Source organism: Topomyia yanbarensis, chromosome 2 (assembly GCF_030247195.1).
Source record: "Topomyia yanbarensis strain Yona2022 chromosome 2, ASM3024719v1, whole genome shotgun sequence".
Lineage (NCBI taxonomy): Eukaryota > Metazoa > Arthropoda > Insecta > Diptera > Culicidae > Topomyia > Topomyia yanbarensis.
Genome location: NC_080671.1, coordinates 304,156,980 through 304,181,955, shown reverse-complemented (window position 1 = coordinate 304,181,955; position 24,976 = coordinate 304,156,980). Strand labels below are relative to the sequence as shown.

Sequence of the window (24,976 nt, the reverse complement as noted above, 5' to 3'; positions counted from 1 at the left end):
AAGTGGTACATAAGAGGTGGTCCGAGTGAACAAATACAACAGCAGTTTCATGCGATTTAGCTGAAAGTTAGCCGTTATGATGAAGAAATACAATGTGCATATGAAGTGGCAATAAGTCATCTGACTGGTAGAGGCGCTTATTGTAATTATAAGACGCGTATCTTATCTCGTATTACAGCTGGCCTAGCAGTCGTTCATACAGGGCATTTACCAACGTCAGCGGTGGCGAGACTTGTGTTGATAGTGTTGTTTTCACTACAACATAAAGTAGTGTTTGTGAGAGAGTGTCTTCGCTCTGGAATAGGAAAGAGAATATTGTTTGCAAATATTTACTTGCAACAGTATCGAATCGCGTTCCAATGTGTATTACTATGCTTTTCCTCGTTGCTTATTTGATGATTTTGGTGGTTCCACCGCAGTGTAAACGGAAAAAATATGAATGAACGCATTTTCTTCACCTACATTTTTTCGTCTGATATTTCTCGCAGTTTTTTCCTCTCAGTTGGATCAATACTCAACCGAGTTGCCTCGCTGTTCTCTTATGTAGTCTATTGATGGGACTATCAGCATCTACACCATGCGGGAAAACATCGATAAATCGCGCGGTCTAGTGGAAGTTCACAAAATAAAAACTTAAATGTAATCTACAGCTGTGTTCTTTTTAGTGAGGTTAAGTTTTTTGTGGTTTATGCGAAAAAACGAGAATTTGGTGTGTTATTTTTAGTTGTGAACTGTTTTATTACAACTCAGTGAAAACGAGGAGGGTTTTAGTGATTTTGTATGCAAAAGCTGCGCTGGAAAGTGTGCTCTATGCGATGGTGTGCGCACTGAGCATGGCAATTGTGTTCGTGTATGTTTGGAATAGTAGTCGATTTTTGCGTATATATAAGAGTATGGATTTAATGTTTTTTTTCTGGATCTTGTCAGTTTAAATGTTAGCTAGTGCGGTTAGCTGATTATTGCTAGATAAAATTAGTAGTATGTTGCAATCGACTACAAGCACTTGTGCATCAGGGCTCAATATATGTATAGATATTAGAAATGATGTGTCGGTTGTTTGCCAATGCTCGCTTTTTTATTAAAGTGTTTGTTTATATTATTTTATCGCACTTATCCTGGTTGCGGCAGATCTCTTGGAATACAATAAATAAACTAATCAACTGGAGTTTATACTCATTTGAGATTTTGCGAACAGAGCAATAAACACTTGCTTATAACTAAGAAAATGTTTTGGGTTTTTCGGTATAAATCTTTCAATAGGATAATTGGAAAACTATGGAGGACAAATTTTAAATATGAAATAGCTTATCGCTGATTTTACTACAGAAAACATGTTTAAGCTATTCGACACGTGTGCAAACACCTGCAAGTGCCATTTCAAATTTAGCAAGCGACTAATACACTATTCAAACGTTTGTAGTTGACGCTTGGTTGATGACCAACCAAAGTTTACACATTCTTTTTCATCGGTAGTTCACGGAGAACTGGGAGAAAAGACCATACTTCAGAAATAAAATCACAACAATTTCTTGGTGGTGGCAGAACCGAACATAATTTCAATTCAAAAGCTAAATATCCACTTAGATTACTATTCAATTCCATTTGGATAAAAGTTACGGTTTCGGAAATACGAGCTGAAGTGTTTGATCGCCTTGTTCTGCACTATGACGCACAGAGGAGTAACTAGAACAAATTCTTGGCCAATAACCAAAATATTTTTTTTTTGGTTTTTTATTTTGTTATATTTTTTTCATGCCTAAAAACGTACTGTATAACGTGGCAAAATTGGGAGTATGTCAAAAATTGTTAAAGAATTTTTGTGTGGATGCCAAATGTTGATATTTTAAGGTGTTTTTAATCATTTTTATTACACACCGCAATATCGCTTTCTGGTGATGATGACTGTATTAAAAAGGCAATATTATTACAAACGTAGTTCAACACAACCTTTCGTATAACTTCAGCCTAAAACTAAATGAAAATACAGGTAAACTTCGATATAACGTACATTTCGATTTAAAAAATGTACGTTATATCGAATTGTACGTTATATCGAAGCATACAAAAAACTCACAAAATTGTTGTTCATGGTACTTCATTTTGTAGAATTTTAACAAAACGTAACTAATTTTTGAAATCCAACCTACTTAGCAGTGTGAAACAACTTTTCTTTTAAGAAACTTATGTGGTTCCATGCAATTATTCTTTTTTGCTTATATGAATTAAATTTTAAATCTAAACCATAATGCAATTATCATAGTATTATATTAAAAATATTCTTATTCCTTTCCTAATTATTAAGCCATTAGTCAATTATTATTCTATCTGAGATCGTATTTTTTTATATTCACACCGTATACGCTTCATCAAATAAAAGCAATTTTAAAACTTTAATCATTACAATAGACAAACTGACTGATAGAAGAATTTTTGAAAATAATGTTTATTCCGTTAACCGGTTTCCTAAATACCCAAGCCGGTCGTAAAACGTGCACAGTTGTCCGTATAACTACAAATATGATCTCTCACTCTTATTTGTTTGATGTGGCACATGATAGGATACTAAAACAATCATTGGTCCTTGTAACCGGATTCAGGAGACTCAGCAACCAGCAGAAAAAATTGATAAACATCACTGGATTCCTCGCAGGTCGTCAATTTGTATCTGGGTCACATGATGCACTGGTAGGTTGTTATAAAATTAATCATCGGTCCAGCGAACTGAATTCCGCAATATGCGATATCGGAGTTAAATATGTCCGCATTACTTTCAATATGATTCGTAGATCATATTGTTGATGTAATTTGATGAGCCACACGTTGAGAATGATAAAAAGAATCTGTAATTCCAAGAACCTAACTGATTGTTATTAAGTATGATTGCATTTCACATGCTATTTTTTGTTGCACAGCATTCCATGGAACTTAAACATTGTAATTCAGCCTAGAGAATCAGATTTCGCCGTCCCGAAACCATCAATCAATGGCCACACCAATATTATTAATTCTAGTTTTTTTTGTTTCCAGTTAGAACTTACAGTTCATGTATTATTTATTGAGATAAATGGTTGCTTTTGATAAACTACGATCATACGCAAATAAAATTGGATAAAAACCTCTCGAAACCTTCAATGAAGTAGCCAATTGCTAACATACTCAATAGAAGCACAATTAGTAGGTTTTAAGATTGTATATAACATATTCAATTCTTAAAATATGGAATACATGCGTTATTGAAGAGAAATTTGGACCAGAAAAATACCAGGGTACGTTATATCGAAGTTTAGCTGTAGTAGACTTCCTGTGTATTGCACCAACTTTAAAAATACCCTTTTAAACATTTTATTCCAAATTTGATTGAAAAAAGTAACATTATACGGCGAGATTCGGCAACGTTACATAAGTAGTACAGTGAAGACCCAATTTTATCAGCCTTCGATGTTATCAGCCCCTGATTTTATCAGCTTTTTGACCCGATTTTATCAGCTTCGTATGAAAATTGTTAATTGGTAGTTTGATGGGCTCTAGCAGGCGAACCAACTTGAATTCGAGTAAATCCTTTCTTGAGCGTACTTTCCTCACCTTGGGGATCCGAAACATGCAAAAATAAATATTTTAATTTTTTTTATCATTTTTACACTGTTAGACCCCCTTAAGAGAAATTTAAACAAAATAATCAGAAAGGGTTATGAGTATATATCTAGGGACTAAAGTAGAATACTTTAAAAGCTTTGGTTTCTTAAGGAGAGAGAAAAATATATTTTTACCACTTTTTGTTAACCATTTTTGTTAACGACCTATTGAGTCAATTTGTCAACAGTTTGGTTCTAAAATATTGAAAAATATACTTCACCTTCCAGTCCCTTGCTAATTAAATGCCGTAAAAACTGTTGACAAATTGACTCAATAGGTCGTTAACAAAAATGGTTAACAAAAAAATGGTAAAAATAGAATTTACCGTGATGGGGATCCATCGTCGCAGCTTTGGGTGAAAGCTGCCGACACCGTGCAAATCAGCAACACATGTGACCATATATCACAGACGCTGAGACAGTCACAATAGTCGATAAAATAAAATCACTCAGGCAGGCAATTGGTGAGGGAACAAACAAAAACTGGCTCATTCAATGAGTTTCAACGTCGAAAATGCTTAGTGTGGAAGTTTACCGTGACTTAACTTTTTGTCGGTTCCGACAGCATGAAGTAACAAGTTACTTTACGCTTGTCCGGACATGCCGTAGACTCAGGTGATTCGCATTTCTAATGCCAAAAGACCCTGACTCCTGCGGTAGCAGACAAAGGGTTAAGTCGCCGGTGAGCTCTAAGCTTGCATATATGATCCTTCCACGCTTTTCTAAACTTTCTTCCTTCAACACCTTGCTCTCCCTTGAGTACTATGGCTCTAAAATATTGAAAAATATACTTCACCTTCCAGTCCCTTGCTAATTAAATGCCGTAAAAACTGTTGACAAGAAAAATATATGTCCCGATTTTATCTATGTCCCTGTTTTATCAGCCTGAAATTCACCAAGGGGCTGATAAAAACTGGTTTTCACTGTATTACAAAACAAGATTTCAGCTATCCAAAAAACATTCGAACTCTTCCGATCTTGTCCCATCCACAAATTCCAAGCGATTTTGAAATATTGAAATTTTTGCTAATTTGAGTTACACCGAAATGCTACAGGGACAATTACTATGTTTGGAAAAATGCATCTCTATGAATACTTGCACAGGCATCCCTTCTCAAACAAATCTATTCACAAAGAACATTTCGAAATTACTAATATTCGAAAGGATATAGAAAATTGGCCTCTGCACTGGTAGGTTGTTATATGCGAAATTACCCCAAAACTAGTTATTGTCTATTTTTAGTTCATATTAAGGCATAATAACCACAAAAGCAGCAGCAAAAAATTTGGCCAGGATTCTACCCCAGTTACTCCTCTGTGCGACGGATCGATTTTTCGAATCAATGTGATTCGCATCATAAATAACGTCCGCAACATCAAACAGGAATCGGACTCGATCAAACCATATTTGTTCGAAATATCAATCCGCCGTAATGCAGAATCAGGCTGATAAATTGTCCATATTACCCTAAGATGAAAATTAGATGTTTGAATTAATTATAAAACTAGATTGTGTACATGGTTGCGTATGCATAATGAGTTAATTTTTTTTTAAATTTATATACTTTGTGAATCAATGGTTCACAACTGCCATCCTGATTCGAGCTATATAGCGCCGTGCGCTGCGGAGTAGCCATTATCGGTAGTAAAGGTTCGAAATGTTGCATATATATCTTCAAATGTAAAATTCCTGTGATGTGATAATACTTAGTACCTATTGTATACTTGAAGAAACACCTGTTTCTGGTTTGATGATATCGAGATAAGCATTGATGTCATAGTCCAGTTATTTATGTATACATAGAACCCAAGAAGGAAGTGTCAGTATGATCAGTGTACTCATGGAACCGTTCTGTAAGCCCAAAATCGGGGATCGAGTTCGTTGTAACAGAAAGTTAAGCCCCGATATAAAATGTAGTACCAAAGCTTCGCTTTTTCACCAAACATTATCTCTTTAACCATGTATGTACTCTCTCTTACTCATTCAAGATATCAGATTTAGTCTAGTGGTTCGTTGTGATACATTAATATACCAATACGTCCAAAGATAACAGCCCGCAGCATGTTAAAGAAATATAATGTGCATTGAAAAAGTACACAACAATTGCAGTACTTTTTCCTATCGTGCTGTTTCGAGAACTACTGAGCAAAGTGCGTGTCTTGCGTTGAGAATCCAATTTCATAATTATTGCACAGGGTTTTTATGAAACACACCACAGCCATGCAGTACTGATTCAGACATGTGCCACGATTGATCTGGGCAGTAAGGTTTATCGTACGTGTGGTGAAACAAGTTGAATTGTATTTCAAGTGTTATCAATTGGCATATGCAAACAATCGACACGTTCAAACGTTTTTTCTCAGATGTTTAGTATTATCGGAAAGCCACCAAAATGACGACCGGTTTCAGGTGCATTTGTTCAGAAAGTGAAGTGGTGAAAAAATCAATTTGAAATAAAAGTTTTGGCTTACAATTTTTGGCGCAGTGCGAAGTGTTTTTTGAAACCAAGCCAATATCGATCGTCTTTGACAGACAGGCAGTGTGGGTGGGAGTGGCGTAGATTTGATGAGGTGACTTCATTGAGGGGCGGCAAAATGGTCTCACTGTCGGAAGAGTCCAGTGGTACACAAAGGAAAACAAAATTTTTGCCGCAGTTTGTACGTCGGCTGGGAATCGGTAGAAACAAGCCCTCCACTAAAAGCACGCCTGATTCTGAAGACGAAATTTGCCTAAGGAAAAAAATGGTGTCGTTCGATTGCAATGATGCGGATTGTACGAATGGCAACGAGATGGGGTCGTTGAATGATGATCGACCGTCTAGCTTGCCATTGATAGTAAAATACAATGCTGATGCGGCCCATAGGACTGCTGGAAGAGATGAAAAAGCGATGAGTTTTGGTTACGAATCAAGCGTACGATTGTCGTCAATACTAAAACCTGGGTGTCAGGTGAATGGAATTGATGAGCGGGAAGCGACAAATAAAACAAAACCAAACGGTCGGATGTTAGAAGAGTGTAGTTCTGGCAATGAGTCCTCCTCATCGCCATTCAAACGGGGTTCCTCGTTCCGCCAAAGCCTCAACTATCTTTTTAAACGGAATAAATATAAAGTGAAGGATCGCTCGTGCACAAGTGATAGTGATTCTAATGTGGTTCTTGAGTTAGATGAAGAAAGCATTGGTTCTAAGCCGTGTGAGCCAATGTTGGATGCCTTTCTGCCGGATAAAGTGCCTAGCAAACGTGCCAGTACGGGAGATATTTTCGATGACATTGTAATCCAACTAAACGATGACTTTGGGGTTAAAAATAGAAATAAACATCACCGTCGAATGCATTCAGATTCGCTGTATATTATAAATGGCATCATGTCAACGAAAGATGGGAGTTGCGATAGGTGAGTTCACGTTAATGGTGATTTTGTTAAATGCTTCTGCCCAGTGAAGTCCTTCTAGCGTCGATTGTTTTACATTACGAATATTTCTTCAATTCACTCCGTCTATGGCTATTTATCTTGTATATAGTTCATCGCTAGGTCGTATATCCCTGTTTCTCCTTTACACTGTATTCTTTTGTAGACCAACAAAGTTCCTAGCATCCGCGGTTGCTGACAACATTCGTGTTTATTGGTGTAAAATGTTAGACAATATGTATAGACGAGATAACCGGTTTCGAGAAGAATTCATTAATCAGTTTACATGTTGTACACATTTCTCCTACCTTTCTGCACTTCTTTTCCAAATATCTGTCACTTCCGTTCGTTTCTCTTTTTCTTTCTACATACTCCAATCAATATTAAATCCTGCTGAACAAGTTTATTATTTACATATTTTTTGATGTTATGTTTTTTATTTCCGATTATATTGATTGGAGCGTATCTACCATAGTGCACCTTGGTGATTTGCCTTGGTGCCATACGCTTCGACTACTACCGGACCTCTTCCTTTTCTTCGTAAGTAGGACTTATCAGTTTAATTTCAATTCACACAAATATTTCCTTATTTCAATATTGCTCTGGTCTGAGAAAGCACATTCTGGGTGCAGTTGAAAACTGCAATAGTGAACTTGCGCCTTTCGATATTTCTCCTATTTTCAGCATGCGGAACTAAAGCGCAACTGGTGTAGATGATGCGCAAGTTTATTCTCTAACATGTACACAAGATGCGCTTGGGCAACTAAAGCGCATCTTGTAGGGAAAAAAACGAAAGGCGCAAGTCAATTCTTCGATTTTTAACTGGAACCAGAATGATATCTATAACTATATAGAATATTTACTAATAGGTCGATGCGCTCAGTTTTGATCCTTTCTTTGTAATTCGTTTATTTGGTATTGTTCAATGCGTTAGCTTAACGGAGCCGTGAGTCTTATATATAAATATTAACAATATTTAAACAAATAAAACGATTTGTTTCCTCACCAACCGCATCTTGGGGGTCACCTATTAATTCGTCTTTGATGTGTACAAAGAGTTTTCTGTATAATAGTTATTTTATAGTGTAGTTGGAGTTTTAGGATATTTTGTCCCACAAATCCCCTATTTTTAATATTGTTTCTGCTCTATGCCTCAAATCATACATTTTTTGCAGTTTTTCTAATGTAAAATAATCTCAGAAAACAAATGAAACATTTGCAACTGTACTCAATCCGAGAAGCTGTGGTTCTAGGGCCTTTTAATTTTTTTTTACATATCGCTATTATTCTTCCATCAATTTTTATCAAATGTACCTTGTTGAATGTGGGAGATCCTCAAAAACGAAATGAAAAGTAGATTTGTTTAGAAACATTATTTGGCTTTTGATTTTGAAACCTCATGTTTTGCCTTTCTCAATAGCAAGGTATTGCAATTGCTCTGACTTTTTAACGGAGGCCCGGAGGGCCGAATTACATATACCATTCGATTCAGCTCGTCGAGTTCGGCAAATGTCTGTGTTTGTGTGTGTATGTATGTATGTGTGTATGTGCGTCTGTGTGTGTACGCGAACACAATCTCACTCACTTTTCTCAGAGATGGCTGAACCGATTTTCACAAACTTAGTCCCAAATGAAAGGTGCAACGTTCCCATAGGCTGCTATTGAATGTCTAATGGATCGACTTTTTGGGACTTTGCCGATTTCGCATCTTTTTTCAGTTCAATATTGACGTGACTGTTTTTTCTTTTACAAAATTTTAGAACTCGAATAATGATTCTTTTCTTGTATACAGTTGTCATGTCATGTATAATAATAAAATGTAATATATGCATTTGAAAGCTTTTAATGAATATAAACAACGCAAACATTCTCGTGTTCATGATTGAGAAAGGCATAATTTGGCATAATTGCACCGCTAGGTGGATTAAAAGAGGTTTTTATTAAATGCACTAATACCGCTACTTTCCGTATTTTGCAAAAAACGAAAATCATTCAAATACTAAGGTTATTTCCTTAAAAAAAGGTATAAACGGTATTTTTTTAAGTGCTGCTTCAAAAGTTGCAGCAGTTTTCCCTTATATTTACCCAAAGTCACAAAAACTCGCAGCGGGCAAAGGTCAAATTTGTCCAAATTTATTTTAACATTTGTCACATTACCTCGGCTGATTTGATACTTAGCTGCTTGTCATTGATATGCACATTGTGCTTGTTCTTCACTAACTGAAAGAACCCGTCGAATTTTTTCTTATCTCCAATAAGCTCGACTTCACATGTTGTAAATCATTCTGTGTGGTGTCGCTACTTGATCTGGGTGAACACTCCATTCAGGAAATCCATCTCGTTGGTTTCCTTGTGGTTCACTCTGTACCATGCCGCTGCTGGTACTAGCAGCTATCGGTGGCGTAATCGGTGATCTTTGTAGCTTGTCTTTCCTTGCAAAAACATTCGCATCTGCTTTTGATCCGCGTGCCTCTGCAATCACATTTGAATTTTTGGATGTCTCCGCTATCTCAACTCGTTGTATGTAGTCGCCTATTGCGATCCATTGGTTTTTTATGCAAACAGTGCTGTCAATCGATGGAAGAACACGATCCTTTATGGGGATCGAGTTCAGAACCGGATCGGCATTTATCAAGAATGTTACTACCACCGAGCCTGGTGACGAGCTTCGAATGAGGCTTACCAAGGTTTTACCGGGACGGAGACAGTCGTCCCAATCGTCGAATCAAGACGGTGTAACCCTTCCTTACTCAGAGAGCAGTACAGTACGACTGTTAGTCCAAAGTTGCCGTCCAATTCGTGATTCGCGTCCTATCCGTTGACGTTCGCCATGGCCAGTATGTCGTAATCAGGGATCAGGGTTGGGATGTTTTATGCTAAAATGTTTGTTAAAATCTTTGTGGAAGTGGCGGATACTCACTTCGACAGATCTGCTTCGTATACAGATTTCACTCCACCCAACCCCAACTCGCAATAAGTCCGAGTAGATGTATTTATGTGTATGTGCGAGTATGTATATGTGTATTGCGATTTTTTCTGGTTCAGACTTTCGGTTCCGGAGTTACGGGTTGAAGAGTGCGGCCACGCAGCACATTTCCATATAAATTGTTACCACCATGATATCAAAATGATTCAAAAAAAATTAAAATGTGTGTAAAATTACTTGGATTTGCCAGACTAGATCACTAATGACTAACCATAACAAATAATCCAAAAATTGCTTCATGTGAAACCGTGCATATCAAATTAAGCTGGAATAAGTAAATCTGCAAGACAGAATCTATTAAGTTCATATTTCCACATACTTCTACGAAATTACCATAGAACTCTGTCAATAGATTCTGCAGTTTTAATCAAGAAAAGTCGATACATTGAATTTTTTTCAAAAGGTTTTTATTTAAGAGTGACACTACAATGGGGTACATCAAAAGAAATTGGAAAGCAAAGGTTGGAATTAGGGACCAAATGGTTTCATAAACTGAGTAGGACTGTTCAAATGGATCTTTTGGATACCGGTGACAAATTTGACCTGCACAAACCTGACTTACAGCAAATTTAAAACGCTGAACCTGCTAAAAATTTTGTTGAACATCACTTTCAGTAGATGAAGCATTTATTTTAGCAAAAAACAGAAACAGGTCTAATTTTCGACGCACTTGTTTGTTATATCTCGGAACGCCGACGGCACCTAGCTAGGTTTATTAATATGACAACATGCATAGTTGACGACATGCATACTTTTTATGCTATGATGCGAAAACAAGCTGCCAAATCACATCAGGGATACTCCAGTAACGTATGCTGTTAGTTAAGTAGTATGAAGTATGAATTGGGCCCAGAACAAGTTAAATATGTCAGAATTGTAAATACTACTTCTTATTCTTACTTCATTTTCTAATTACCGGTTTTTACTAGTTTTTGTCATTTCCATATATCGAAAGTACCGGTTTTTTTAAATGCCTCGGTTTTCCTAACTCTATATGCATGTTATCCAATTGAACCTAGCAGTTTGAGCATTAGCTCAACGTATAGAATGAAACATAAAGTGCTCGGTTCGAATTTTCGCTTTGCTCAAACTTGAGTTGTTATTTAACATTTTTGCACCAGTTATGTCACAAAGCTGTTTCTTATGAACTAAGAATATCGATTTGAACGCAACCCATTTATTGTAGCCTGTGGAATCAATATAAAACTAATAGTATGGTATTATAATGCTAATGAGTTGAACAGGGATTAATCTACCCTATTTATTTTGATAAAAGTTTTCGATATTTCCGGACTAATTGTTCATATACACGAAATATTTGGGAAACTTTACAATCTTTTCTGATCGGAAAATGCTATCAATGTATTTGCCACCCAACTACCCATATGTTCATCATGCCTCAGGTTGCCGGCTCGAGTAACGAAACATCAACATTGTGGGTCGGTATAGGTGTTGCATTTGTAGGATCGATGTAAAAAAAGGAACCGACAACATGAAACCTGCTAGTAGTACATAGACCGGCTGGCTGCGGTTCATGTTTCTGTATTTGCGTTAGGGCTGCATTTGTGTAGTAGTCAGTGGTGCTCGACCCTCTTTTCTTCGAGTGCCGTTTTGTGATCTACACATTCAATTTAGCTTGGTAATTTCCGTACATCCGTATAGTTAGTGAATGTAGAAACCAATATCTCGCCTAAATTACATTTGTTTATGGATTTTCAGCGAAATGTTTTACAAATACTTTTCTTGACAAACATATGATTACGGCTTAAAAGCCAACTGTCAAAATTCTCGTTAAAAGCAAATTTCGGACAAACCGTTACTCGCCAATCACAGATTTTGGTAGTAAACAAAAGAGAAAAATTTTCTCTCTCATTAACTGTAACCAGTAACCAGTTTTATATGTTTGTCGAGATTTTTTACAAGAAAATTGTATGTTTGTATAGTGGTGCTGAGAGCTGAGTTATGAGAAGAAATTAGTTTTTGGTCAGAGCTCCCGGTTTATTTTCTTTGATAAGTGATTTAATTGTTTTCACAGTTTCTTTTCTATATTCAAAATCGCAATCGCGCGAGCCAACCTGTTCGTGAGTACACAACTCGCGAGACGCAGGTTGAGTACCACTGGTGTAGAGCTAAACCGTCGAGCTGCTGTTGGTTGAAGCAGTCAGCCGTTAGTCTTTAAGTGCTTGCTTGGATGTGTGTTCGTTTTGGCTGGTAAAAAATAAAGGCTATGCTGAGGCCGGTGTCTACCTTAGTTTGGCGTTGGTTCTGTTGTTCATAACATCTTAATCGGTTTTAGTCGTAACATGAGTTCAGCTTTTATGTTCACTATTTTTGCTAATTTACCGTTGGACGGCCAGCAACAGTGGTTCTGTTTTTCAAGGCGTAAAGAAAGAATGTGAAAGAAATATATTGCCACGATGTGTGTATATAATGAGTTTGAAAGTTTTAGTCTAATGTGTATCGATTTTTAAAATCAGTGTGAAATTGTGCTTATTTTTTACTCAACTTTAAATCAAATCGGTTGTTGAATGTTGGTAACATAATTCGTACTAAAAGTGTGATAGTTAATGCTGGGCGATCGTAGCGAGGAGTCTTGCAAAAAAGAACGGCCATTTTCAGGACATGCTTCTTACTGCGGAATGATCGAAATTCGTGAATTCTATTCGACATAAGAACCAGCAGATTGTTGACATAAAAAGTGATTTATTCAGCTTGGTGGGGCAGATCCGCTACATGCAGTTATCAGTTGAGAAATCGCGGTGCACGTATGGGAAAAATATTACCAGTTATCTTTTTTGTAAACGTCTAGTAAGATGAGATAAATTTGTTTGGGCGAGAAAATGGGTGTTTCTTTCTTCTTCTTCTATAAAGGAAAAATACTTTTTTACTACTTTTTACGGTTGCAGGCCCCAAATTTTTACAATTATTGTAATATTTGATAATAAATTTATTATAACATTTAAAAAAAGATTCAATCGGTAAAACACTCAGTAATATTTATCGTTACACTCATCTATTTGTTGCATGACGTACATTGACAGCGAGTTGAACAACACAAATTCTACATTAAATAAAATTTGTTCGAAAATTAAAACAATCTTATTGTAATTGCGCCTTTTTTACATATCTACATAATTTTATGATAACTAGTATAAATTTCAAAATGTACCCTCATTACACTATTATAAACAAAAACATTCGTTAAATTATGTTACTCAAATGTGTATCATGAACCACGCACTACATGAGCTAAATTTTACAGTGCAGCTTACTAGTTTTCTTCAAAACAAGAAGTTTAATATATTCAAGTGAGAATAAATATCCAAAGCCGTTTAAAGATCTATAAAAGTTGATACCTGTATTGATAGAGACTTGTCCCCGTAAGACTTCGTGAAGCGTTGGAAGTGATCATGGCGGTTTAGAGCTGGTTTTGAGTATCAGTGATTTAAACCTGAATATTAAGTAATTTGAAACTAATTTTAATGTTCTGGTAGTGCAAAAGGTTGTTACAGATTAGGGATCATATTTGTCCCATAGGATGTTAAGCATAGGTCTCTCGAGTCAGCTGGTAAAGAAGACGGCTTCTCGACCAAAAAACCGCATACGATCACGATTTAGATAACTAAATGTCGAATTTAAGAAACTACAGTCCTGCTCATATTACTATACTTAAGCTAAAAAGAATTCTTTTTCAGCATTCTGATTAAAACAAGAAAAACAAACACTTCTATTAAATATTTGGTTGACGAAATATTACGTAATTTATCCAAGTTAAAAATTGTATTTTTGTCACAAATCAAAAATACTTTCACACTATTTTATTAAGAAATATCAAAACGTCAACAATGAGCACCCTTAAATTACCATAATTTTGACGACTGTATTATGCTTGATATTTATCACCGTATTTTATTTTTTCGTGAGTTACACTGCTGCCATCTATGGTTGTGCATGGTGAATTTTCAAAAATCTACAAAATATATGTCCATGAATAGAAAAATAGGAGGTCTGTTAAGAAAGAACACAATCAAATGACGAATATTAAGTGATGGTTCCATTTCTTAGTTTAAGTATAATAATATGACCAGGGACTTTCTTAGCACGGTGCATAAGTTGAAAGTAGCTATTAGTTCTTTCGGGTGAGGGCAGCCTTCGAGTGGATTATATTTCACAGCTTTAAAATATCAGCGTAAACCAGTTTACATCTAACAAAAACCCACAAATTCTTTAATATAAACAATAATGTTCCATATTGCTTACCTATGGGACTTCTGATTTGTTGTAAAACTGACAAGAAACGTGAAGGTCAAGCTGCTCACGTTGGTCGCATTTCGCTCTTTAATCGGTTATTGAACGAATTTGACCGTATTACATACTTATATTTCTCGTTCTAAAAGTACAGTGTGATATGAAATGAAGACGATTTTAGCATATAAATCGCGATGACATCTGCTTCTATACTATTTCCAGAAAACTAAAAAAAGATAATTTTTAAAACTAGCAATTCAAGATTGAAGCAAAAGTTGCCAGAACATTTCGGCAATTTCTAAACTTGCGTATTCAGTGTACCAAAAATCTGTTGAAAATTTAATTTTAACCATAGCGACAAAATAATTTTTATTGACCACCCAATTGATCAATTGACAACGAAAAGTTTACTTTTGATCTAATTTAAGTAAAAATGCAAAATTTAAAACTACTCAAAAACTTGCAATTTGGACTGTTACGACAAAATTATTAGTTTTGTATCACTATAATGAACAGCAATGTTGATTTTTACTACTTTGGATGTTACTAAATTTCTTTAAACTTTACTTTTACCGTTTCGACAAAGTTTTATACCCTTTATACAAAGCCGAATAATTGAAAAGTATAGAAATATACTGTCTGAAGAAACAAGGAAACCGTTCCTTTTATTCATGTCGTGGTGGTCTATCGAGATGAGTATGTCTTAGTAGCAAAACGTAGTGCTCTGACCAAATAAGGTGACTATTTCGTATCACTGCGAGTAGAGGAGAGAGGGTTACGATGAAACATCCAACATAAAATCATAATGAATGCACAGATTCGTATAACTGCACGGTGTCTTTTTTTAACAACTTTATGCAAACAAATTCAGCATCTCTGAAACTTCATGATTGAAAGAATGGGCTTCCCCTTTCATTGAAACAAACATCAAAATAATCCGTCGGGGGTCTAGCAACTTTGTTTTTTGAAGTTTTTTTTTCGTGAAAACATAGATTTTACAATAGAACTAGTTCATATTTCTGTCCCTAGATGGTACTTTAGACATTCGAACAACACTAAAAGTGAGAATCTGATAGATATTTTAATTGTCTACAACTTTGTTAACAACTAAAAACCGATTTGAAATTATCCGGAAAAGTTGTTTAATATTTTGGAGAGGTCTAAGTTAGTTTCACAGAAACCCTAGTGGTTTGTAAGTCAATTCACACGCACTTTTTTCATTTGTTAAATACCTGTGTATAGTTGAACAGTGCATTAAGCGGAATTTGAGAGCTTGGAAAGTCTCATCTTTTAGCTGAAAATTATAATTCCATATTCCACCTTATATAGGGCACCATTAATGTTTTTGGGATGAAAAGTCTTAGATAAGTGTTGACCAAACTAGTATGATATTAATATTCTTTTCCAAGATGGTAAGTGATTCCTCCCGCAGAAACAGCTTTTTCAATGATGTATGCCTTCTTTTTTATTTTTTCGATTGTTCTCGGGGATGACTGATAACTATTCTTGCATGAACCTCCTACTTTATTAGCATCTTCGTATAAAATTTACTTGTCTTGAGATCCTTTGCAATATTTCGCGAATTTCATTGCAATGCTTGGTTAAAAACGCTGATTATCTTTTTCAAAATTAACTCAATGTGACAAACAGTGAACAAAAGACTGAGTTTTTGGATCAAGATATTTTTTTGGGATATTTTCGTGGATTTGTATGTATATAAGGATTTTCTTGTACTCAAATCATATTTTTTTTTCAAAAGTAATACATTTCGCATAATCTAGGATCAATTTATTAACGATTTCTCGCATAATTCATAGAAAATGGCCGTAAAATCCAACTGCCACTATATACTTTGCGGAAAAATTTGAATAAATCGTTCCACGCTAACCACTAATTTGGACAGTTACTTCTATGGTTTGCGTTCAATTATAAACTGTGTGTCCCAACATTTCGTCTTGAACAGAACTATAATAGCTGACTTAAACGGCCACAACCTAAACAATGCGACGGATGGTCCTTTCTAAAACATAAATGTAAGCAAACCCTTGTAACCAAGCAATACCTTCCGATGAATGGTAGTTCCTTCGAACCTATCGGGAAAGATTACAAACTTGAACCAAAAGTACAAATAGTTTTCTGTCTCTGTCAAACATCCTAATTTTCAGAAGGTCAATAAGAATTGTCAACGAAGAAGTTGTAATGAATCCCGTCAACTATTTTCATGTCACTAAACCCAATTATTTTTTTGGTAGTGAAATAAGTGCGAGAAAATATATTTCCAAACCACTAGGCCTCGTGTGAAACTATCTTAGATATAACTGCGTTAAAATCTTAAACTACTTTTCCGGGTGATTTCAGATCAATTTTTAGTTGTCAACAAACTTGTAGACAAATAAATTTTCTATTAAATTCTCACATTTAGTGTTTTTCGAATGTCTAAAGCACCATCTAGGGACCGAAATATTATCTAGCTCGAGTAGTAAAACCAATATTGTTACGAAAAAACTTCAAAAAAAGTTGCTCTGGACCAGGGTTGTTAATACGATACATTTTTCACGATAATTTATCGGCGTTACTCGTAACGATAATGTATCGTCATCGGAAACTCCGTTGACGATAATGTATCGTCGCCTTCATCGTCATCGTCGATAATTGTATCGTCGTTTTCATCGTCATCGTCGGTTCATCGGTTATCGCGATACATTTTGCGTTACTTTCCCATTTATTGGAGTTGAAGTTGATCCGGTTAACTTTCAATTGTTTAGAAATAAATCCTATTGAAGGACATGTTGTTGGCAGTTGAAAATCAATAGTTTTGGACATTTTCTATGCACAGCGGGGTCCAACGATGCGTCAAAATGAAATTATTTAAACTTTTCGGGAAAGTGTATTATATTGAAGAGAAAGTTGTTGGCAATTGAAAATCAATAATTTTGGACATTTCAATACGCAGAAGGGTCCGACGATGTGTCAAAATTGAATTTTTCAACTTTTCGAGTAAGTTTGTGCACAGAAGAGTCCCAGGTGCACAGTGTTTCCAAGCGGCAAAAAGGTGATCAAAATTGTTTTGACCATGAAAAAAACAAATTTTGAGCTATTGTGTAATTAGTAATTTATAGCACGCAAAATTGTAGTGTATTGAAAAAAAACTTCTAAACCGCTATTATTAGACCTTCCACAAATTACACTACACATTTTAGTGGTGTGGTGATTAACAGATTTTATTATAATTTTAATTTAAACTAGAAGATTTCGGATTTAAAAAAAGAGAATATACATACATATTTCCAATGTTTGATTACCTTTTCTAGTTAGGAAGCTTTTAGCTCCCTCTTTCTTCTCTACACTATGTAACAAGATGCTTCATTCTTCCTTCTTTTACCCTTAAATATGTAGTGTAATTTATGAATGGCCTCATAATAGAGTTTTAGTCGTTTTTTGAATACAGTGAAGACCCGTTTTTATCAGACCCTTGGCGAATTTTAGGGTGATAAATCGATGACATTGGCAAAATCGGCACATATTTTTTCTGGTTCTGAAGAGACGAAATCGAAACGCAAACACCTGGACTAACATATTTTTTCTTTCTTTTTAATAAATCGGAGCGGTTAAAATATTCTTCTTTAGTCCCTCGACAAAGCCTCTTAACACGTTCTGATCATTTAGTAAAAATTTGCCTTTGTCTTACAGTACAGTATTATTATTTTTGTATATTTTGCATCTCTAAGATAAGAAAAATATGCTAAAGAAGGAATTTACTCGAATTTGACTTGAACGTAGGCTAGAGCCCACCAAACGATTTTGATAGTGTTTGTTTTACAGATTCGTATTGGTATTCGTCTGCGGAAATTTGCGGCTTCCATACCAAAATATTGCTTTTTGGGCACTAATACATTCTAAGTTGTAAGAGATACAAATCAACTTACATTACAAAAATTCTGTATTTTCTTATGCTGAACAAAATCTTGGAACATTTTGAAATTCTACAAAATTACCAGGAAAAGTATTTTTTAAAAGCAATTTTCAGGGGTATATCAAAGAAATCTCCACAAATGTAATTTAAAATCGACAGATAGACACATAGTCTCTTCAGTGAAGTTAATACTTAAGATATTCTCAACAACTTTACCAAAGAAAGTTTTTTTTATTTTCATAAATGACCAAACAAAAACTTGCTGCTCAGCTTTAGAGGGATTAACCACCCAACTAATACTTTTTAAATGCAAAAAAATATAAATAAACTTTGCTGAAGACACTATAGCTAAAAAATGTTTTTCGTGGTTCAAAGAATTTCTTTTACCTTTTTGCCACTTTGGAAACACTGTCCACTGGTGGATCCTCCTGTGAATTGAAAATGTCCAAAACTATCGATTTTCAACCGCCAATAACCTGCCCTTCAATATAAAAAGTTCGCGAAAAGTTGAAAAAATTTCTATTTTGACCCACCGACGGTACATTGAAAATGCCCAAAACTATTGATTTTCACTTAGCAATAACTTCTTCAATATCATAAACTTTCCCCAAAAGTTGAAAAAATCCATCTTGACACATCGTCGAACCCCCTGTGTATTAAAAATGTCCAAAACTATTGATTGTCAACTGCCAATAACTTTCCTTTCAATATAAAACTCACCCGAAAAGTTGACAAAAAATTCCATTTTGACACATCGTCGGACCCTGTCATAGAAAATGTCCAAAACTATTGATTTTCAACTGCCAACAACATGTCCTGCAATAGTTATTTATTTCAAAACAATTGAAAGTTAACCGCATCAACTTCAACTCCAATTAACGGGAATGTAACGCAAAATGTATCGCGATAACCACCGATGAATTATCGACGATGACGATGAATCCGACGACAAATTATCGTTAACGGAGTTTCCGATGACGTTGACGGGTGGTTAACGTTATCGACGATGACGATTAATTATCGATTAACAACCCTGCTCTGGACCCCCCGGTGGATCATTTTGATCTTAGTTTCAAATGAAAGGGGAAATTCCATTCTTTCATATTCCGAAGTTTCAGAGATGCTGAATTTTTTTTGCATAAAGTTGTTCTGATAAATACACCGTGAGCAGTCATATTTTGGGTTCTTTGTTTTTGATTTTGGAAATTCAACAAAAATGATATGTAACTAAACGCTTATGATTCAGCCAGTTTGCGGAAGTCTTTTTTGTCCAGTTCCATTATATCATGCACTAAGTCTTGATAACGTTCAACAAACATTTAGCTTAACAACTTGAGCTCGTGGTTCAGTGTTACAGTGTTCTTATAAAGATCCTCGTAGGTATAAACGATGGGAAAATTTAATAGGACTACATGATCCGCTAACTTGCAAAGTTGTTATTAAAAATGAATGTCGCAATTTGGAGAAATGCGATGGAGAAACTACTTTCCAGATCTCATTAATTGCGGATTTGTGGTGAGAAATAGGTCAATTCTTTCTTAACTGATCCAGAAATACAAAGTACAATGTGGTATGGTGTTATTACCAAGACTATGTAAAGGCCCATGTAAAGGACAAAGCAATTTATGCCAGTTCTATGATCACGGCATTTCAATTCTCACTTACTGACGCGAGAAGGAGTTTATCTGATGTCCACATTTTCCAGAATAAGATGAGTTGAAAAATTCTCCTTCTCCACAAATAGCATAAGAATAATTTATCCGATAAATTTCTACACATTTTTCACTTCTAACCCGAGAAGGTGATAGTACTTTATTTTCGTGGATATTAAAAAGTGTCGAAATATAAGCTCCATTGCCAAGAAAACCGGCAACGTAGTAGGATGCTTTTGATGAGAGCCAGCAAGGGCATCGAGCCCAAAAGGGATACGGCGATGAACTTGTTAGCTCATTCTTCGGGGGACTCATTTATCCGGAGAAATAGTGCGTTTCATTTATCTGGAGAAATTGTGTGAGTGCAAATAACTTTTCATGCGAAAGTGTGAATTTTTATTGTCGATTGTGGTTAATTATCCGGGCTAATTTACTCATATGAGTTATAAATGCAATGTCTGTAGACGACACATTACGAAAAACCAAGCTCAGAAGTAGCTTTTGAAAACTCGTGTACGGAAATAAAATCCAACACGTAGTCTACAATACCATTATATCAAACGGTAGCATAATTTGTCTTATAGAAAGATGTAAATTTGGTGATCCTAGCGATGAATTATACTTGAGTTAACATAAATAAATTACAATTCTGGAGAAAATTTAGAATAGAACGTAAGTAAAACTGAGAGCGTCCCTTTATTTAATTTGTTGAAAATTCCTATTCTCAGCATGTGCGAGAAAGAGAGGCAACACATAACTTCATATGATAATATCTTTTTATTGGAAAATCGAATCGATTTGCAGTCTTCGGGTAGTGTTGATCCTTACACCTTAAGCTATATATCTGCAGATTTTGGAATTCACAAGATGACACTGGTATTTTGTACTGAATTTATTGCTTCTATTGCCTATTTTTCATATATTTTCATATACGAACTTCAAAACTCTTGTGAGTGAACTAGATTTTTCGGTAAAAGCTCATATTTGATAAATGCTATGTGAAGCTAATTGCCGTTTGATTTTATAGTGTTCCGAAAAAAAGTCAAAATTGTGGCCGGTCTAATGTATTATATAAAACAAATCTGTTGGATATGTGAGATCGCCGAAATGTTTCACCAGTTTCTCAACATTGAATGTTTCATTAGCATTCGCTAATAAATTTTAGGTTCCACAAGGTGGCAATGTGGGCTCGTTGTTTATTTTTTTGTTATATTTTAAACGATGTTGTTCCGTTGTATGGTAATAGAGAAAAACTGGTTCATACTGATTTTCTGAATTTAGCATTGAAGTCTTCCACTGCCTACAATGGCTCGAAAGTAGATAAGAGGTTCACTATCCCTAAATGGTGGAAATCCGTGAACCATTCGAATTACCCAATTACACGAAAATGCTTTTATAGTTCGGTGACCATATTAACTTCCCATAGAATAACCTCCCGTAGCTGAACCTACCTAACCTAACCTTCCATCGTATCTTGAATACTTTTAATTTCAAAAACTTAGAAAACCGGCGCAAAACTCAACCTACAATGTTTGTTGCAAAAATGATTGAGAACGAAGTGGATTCTTTATACAAGCACCGAACATAGCGCCACGATCAGGATTCCAGCGGAATTTAATCAGACTATTCGAAATAACTACAGTTCTAGGGATAATGGACAGTATACCCACACAATGATGAATGGGATCTGCCTGAAGTTGTGGCAAGTTATGTATACATGACAGGCTATCTAAATTGACATGATTTAGTTGGTACAATTCTTGCCACTTCATAGGTGCTATATAGCATTCCACCCACAAACAAGGAAACTAACATCACGCTTAGAGTCTGATGGCATATGGCAAGTGAAAGTACTCTTTTCCCACAGCTTTATAATGATTACAGTTTACTCTTCTTCTATTTCATTCGCCTTATGGGTCAATTTCAATTTTATTTAGTTGACTGTATGCTGTGGTGTATATTGTAGGATACCTTATGCCTACAGATGCGGTGTGGTGCATAACACATTCCCTCCTTCAGACTTGATACACGTTTGTAAAATGCTCATCTGCAGTGACACGTTGGGACTTTTGCGAATACATTTAGATGTAAACCATATGCAATAGCACACGTTTCGTGAGTAGATTCTATCGAGCTCAATTTGTATGACGGTGAACTTGCTTGCTATAAGCCAACTGTCAGTTATTCATGGTATCTTACATAGATTTGTTGTTTTTTCGTACTGCGCCCATGTTCGCACTGTTGGCGTAAAATTCATGGATGTGAGTTTGGGCAGTGTAGAGATTATCGAGTGAGAAAAGAGCGGTATAAAAAATATCTAGGCCAATTCTCTATATTAAGCGAATTTGCTATTAGTTCATAAACAGCATAGTGAAACAGTGGCCTAAAAGACATATTCGACTGTGATTAAAGTATCCTAAAGAGTAAAAGTTTTTTTTTACCAAAATGGTTTTAACCATTGGCAGTGATGAGATTAATTATTCATTAGTTTGTGCCGTTTTGGAAGTGATATCAACGTTTACCGGTACAACAGGTAATACTCACTGCTAGAGAAGTGTGACGGAGACGGTGTATGGGACGAGCGATAAAACCGTGTAGTGGATAGTCATCATTTAGATAGCATATAGTTGTACGACACGATGGCTGTGCGGTTTCGTAGTGGTTTAATTCTGTAGGATTTTCGCTTCATTGATGTCGTGCAGGAGCGAAGCCAAAGAGACGGAAAAGTGCACGAAAGTCTGGTTTTATGACTCGTAAAATTTCTACAACCATGTTGTGTCTCGTGCAAGGTATCGCCGGAACGGCAGCCGTCGAGAGAAATAGCAAAACAAATTCGTCAGACGGATTGTCAGCGGAAAAACTTGACAGCGCCAACGTCCACGGCAAATGGGTGATACGAAAATCAAGGTACTTATATTTTTGGTTTTGTGAATCATTTTTATCTTCAATGTTCTTTGAAAATAGACTGATTATTGCTTTTATCCAATTATTTGCTTTTGGCTTGAAGAGCCTGTTAAAAACCTTGCCTGTTGGAGAATTTGTTACTTGCCAACATTGCTCTGGTATTAACTGACGAACGATCCTAAAGGGTTCCGACTGAAAATGGTATTACGAAGCGTTGATTGCAATCCATAGGTCACCAAAACCTCAACCGGTCCATCCGAGAACATTTAAATTCGAATAATTCATAAGTATTGATTTAATCCATATAACAGTGTAAGATTGAACGAATTTGTTATTTGCATTCGCATATTTGTTTATATGCATTAGCGTCTTATATTTTTTAAGTTCATCACGAAATCCACCTTGTGTTGAATGAACACATAACGTTCTTTTCAAATTAGTTTAAGTTGCAATAATAAACTACACGGAAAAAAATTCGTTCATGGTTCATGAAAATAATATCACGATTCCGTGAACTGGACGATTTACGAAAGCCGTGATCAAGTTACTGAAATATGGATTACTATTATGATACCTCGTATTTATGAAACTATTTGTGTTGGCAAAAAACTAATTCGCCCCGAATATATACTTGGTGTTACTTTCGAATGTTTGTTTGAGTTACTGTGGTTATTCCCTGGCAACGTGTAGTTTTTCTTATGATTCTCGTTCATAATTTGGGAAGACACAGCCGGCAGTTAAACGATGTTCATGATTTCAGGAGCTTATTCGCAATTTTCGTAATTTCTCATTACATTGCCGTCATGAGCTTACTGTCGATTTTTTTTGTCAGAGTAGCGTGTTTTATGATCATGTTTTCAGAATTTTCTTAGTCGTGATTTTCGTAATTTCTGTTCGTGTCATCGTGATATTTTAGTATAGTGATTCATGTTCATGATTTCAGGATCATAGTCGAGATTTGCAATATTTTAATTACGTGTAGTGTGATTAATGTTCATTATTTCAGGATCGTTTTCACAATTTTCGTAATCTCTATTCACGTTATCGTGATATTTTAGTCATGAATAGAGTGATTTATGTTCACGATTTCAGAATCCTAACCGAAAATTTTGATATTTTTGTTATGAGGTGTGTGATGTTTATGATTTTAGGATCGTAGTCACGATTTTCGTAATTTACATGCATGTTATCGCGATATTTTGTTCTTGAGTTTGCTTTTGAATTTGACACGTGAAGTGATATGACTCATGTTCATGACATGAGTAGTTTTATCATGATATTCGTAATTTCACTTCGCGTTATCGCGATGTGTTATTTTTTTTATTACTATCGGATTTTTTTACTTGGAGTAACGTGACAATATTAATTGGATCAAGAAAGTGTGGCTAATTCGCGGTATCTTGTTCTGTGAATCACGAACACGATTTATAACTTTATAACGTTTTAGGTGCTCAGCGCAGCTTTTGTTTTCTGGCCAGACATCACCCTGAACCTTACCAATCAGCTGGACATACACGACATTTCATTAAATAGTGCCTGGAACAAAACTGACAGCATAAATGATATTCCAAATTTTGTTCACGTGAAAATTTCGTGACCACGTTACATGAAATTAAAAATGAGTATGGCTATCTTCTAAATATCACAAACACGCAAGATAGATCGTAAATCATGTACTAGGAATCACGAACCAGTTCACGGATCCATGAATATTGTTTCATAATTTTGTGAACTTTTTTACGACCACGAATGGTCTGTCGTGACTATTGCACTAGGTATCATGAACCGGTACACGAACACATGAATACTATCGTGATTCCGTGAACTATTTCACAAGTAGGAATGGTAAGTCTCGACCATTGTACTGGGAATTATGAGCCAGTTCACGTATACATGAATACTATTTTACGAGTTCGTGAACTATTTCACGATCATGAATGGTAAGTCGTGACTACTGTACTAGAAATCATGAATCAGTTCACGAATACTTGAATAATATTTGATGATTTTGTGAACTATTTTACAGGCATGGATGTTGAATTGTGACTAATATATTTGGAATCATGAATCATTTTTTCTTAAATCTTGTACTGTAAGTCCCCCTTAAGGGAAATTTAAACTAAATAATCAAAAAGGGTTATAAGGCTATATCTAGGGACTAAAGAAAAAATTTCAAGAGCTCCTGTTTATTAAAAAGAAAGAAAAATGTATGTCCCGATTCTGACAATGTC

The 24,976-nt window shown here is 35.5% G+C and overlaps 1 protein-coding gene across 2 annotated transcripts in view; it reads left to right on the top strand.

Annotated features, from left to right (window-relative positions):
• The first annotated feature begins 488 nt into the window (after positions 1–488).
• Positions 489–24,976, top strand: part of LOC131683433 (GRAM domain-containing protein 2B-like) — a 40,356-nt gene continuing 15,868 nt past the window's right edge. Inside the window, exons 1-2 of one of the 2 annotated variants that reach the window (XM_058965419.1) lie at positions 489–639; positions 5,997–7,027. In XM_058965419.1, the coding sequence (XP_058821402.1) occupies positions 6,228–7,027 (800 nt within the window). In that variant the 5' untranslated portion in view covers positions 489–639; positions 5,997–6,227. Of the gene's footprint in view, positions 670–5,996; positions 7,028–24,976 lie in introns of both variants that reach the window. The other variant, XM_058965418.1, reaches the window with a different exon arrangement.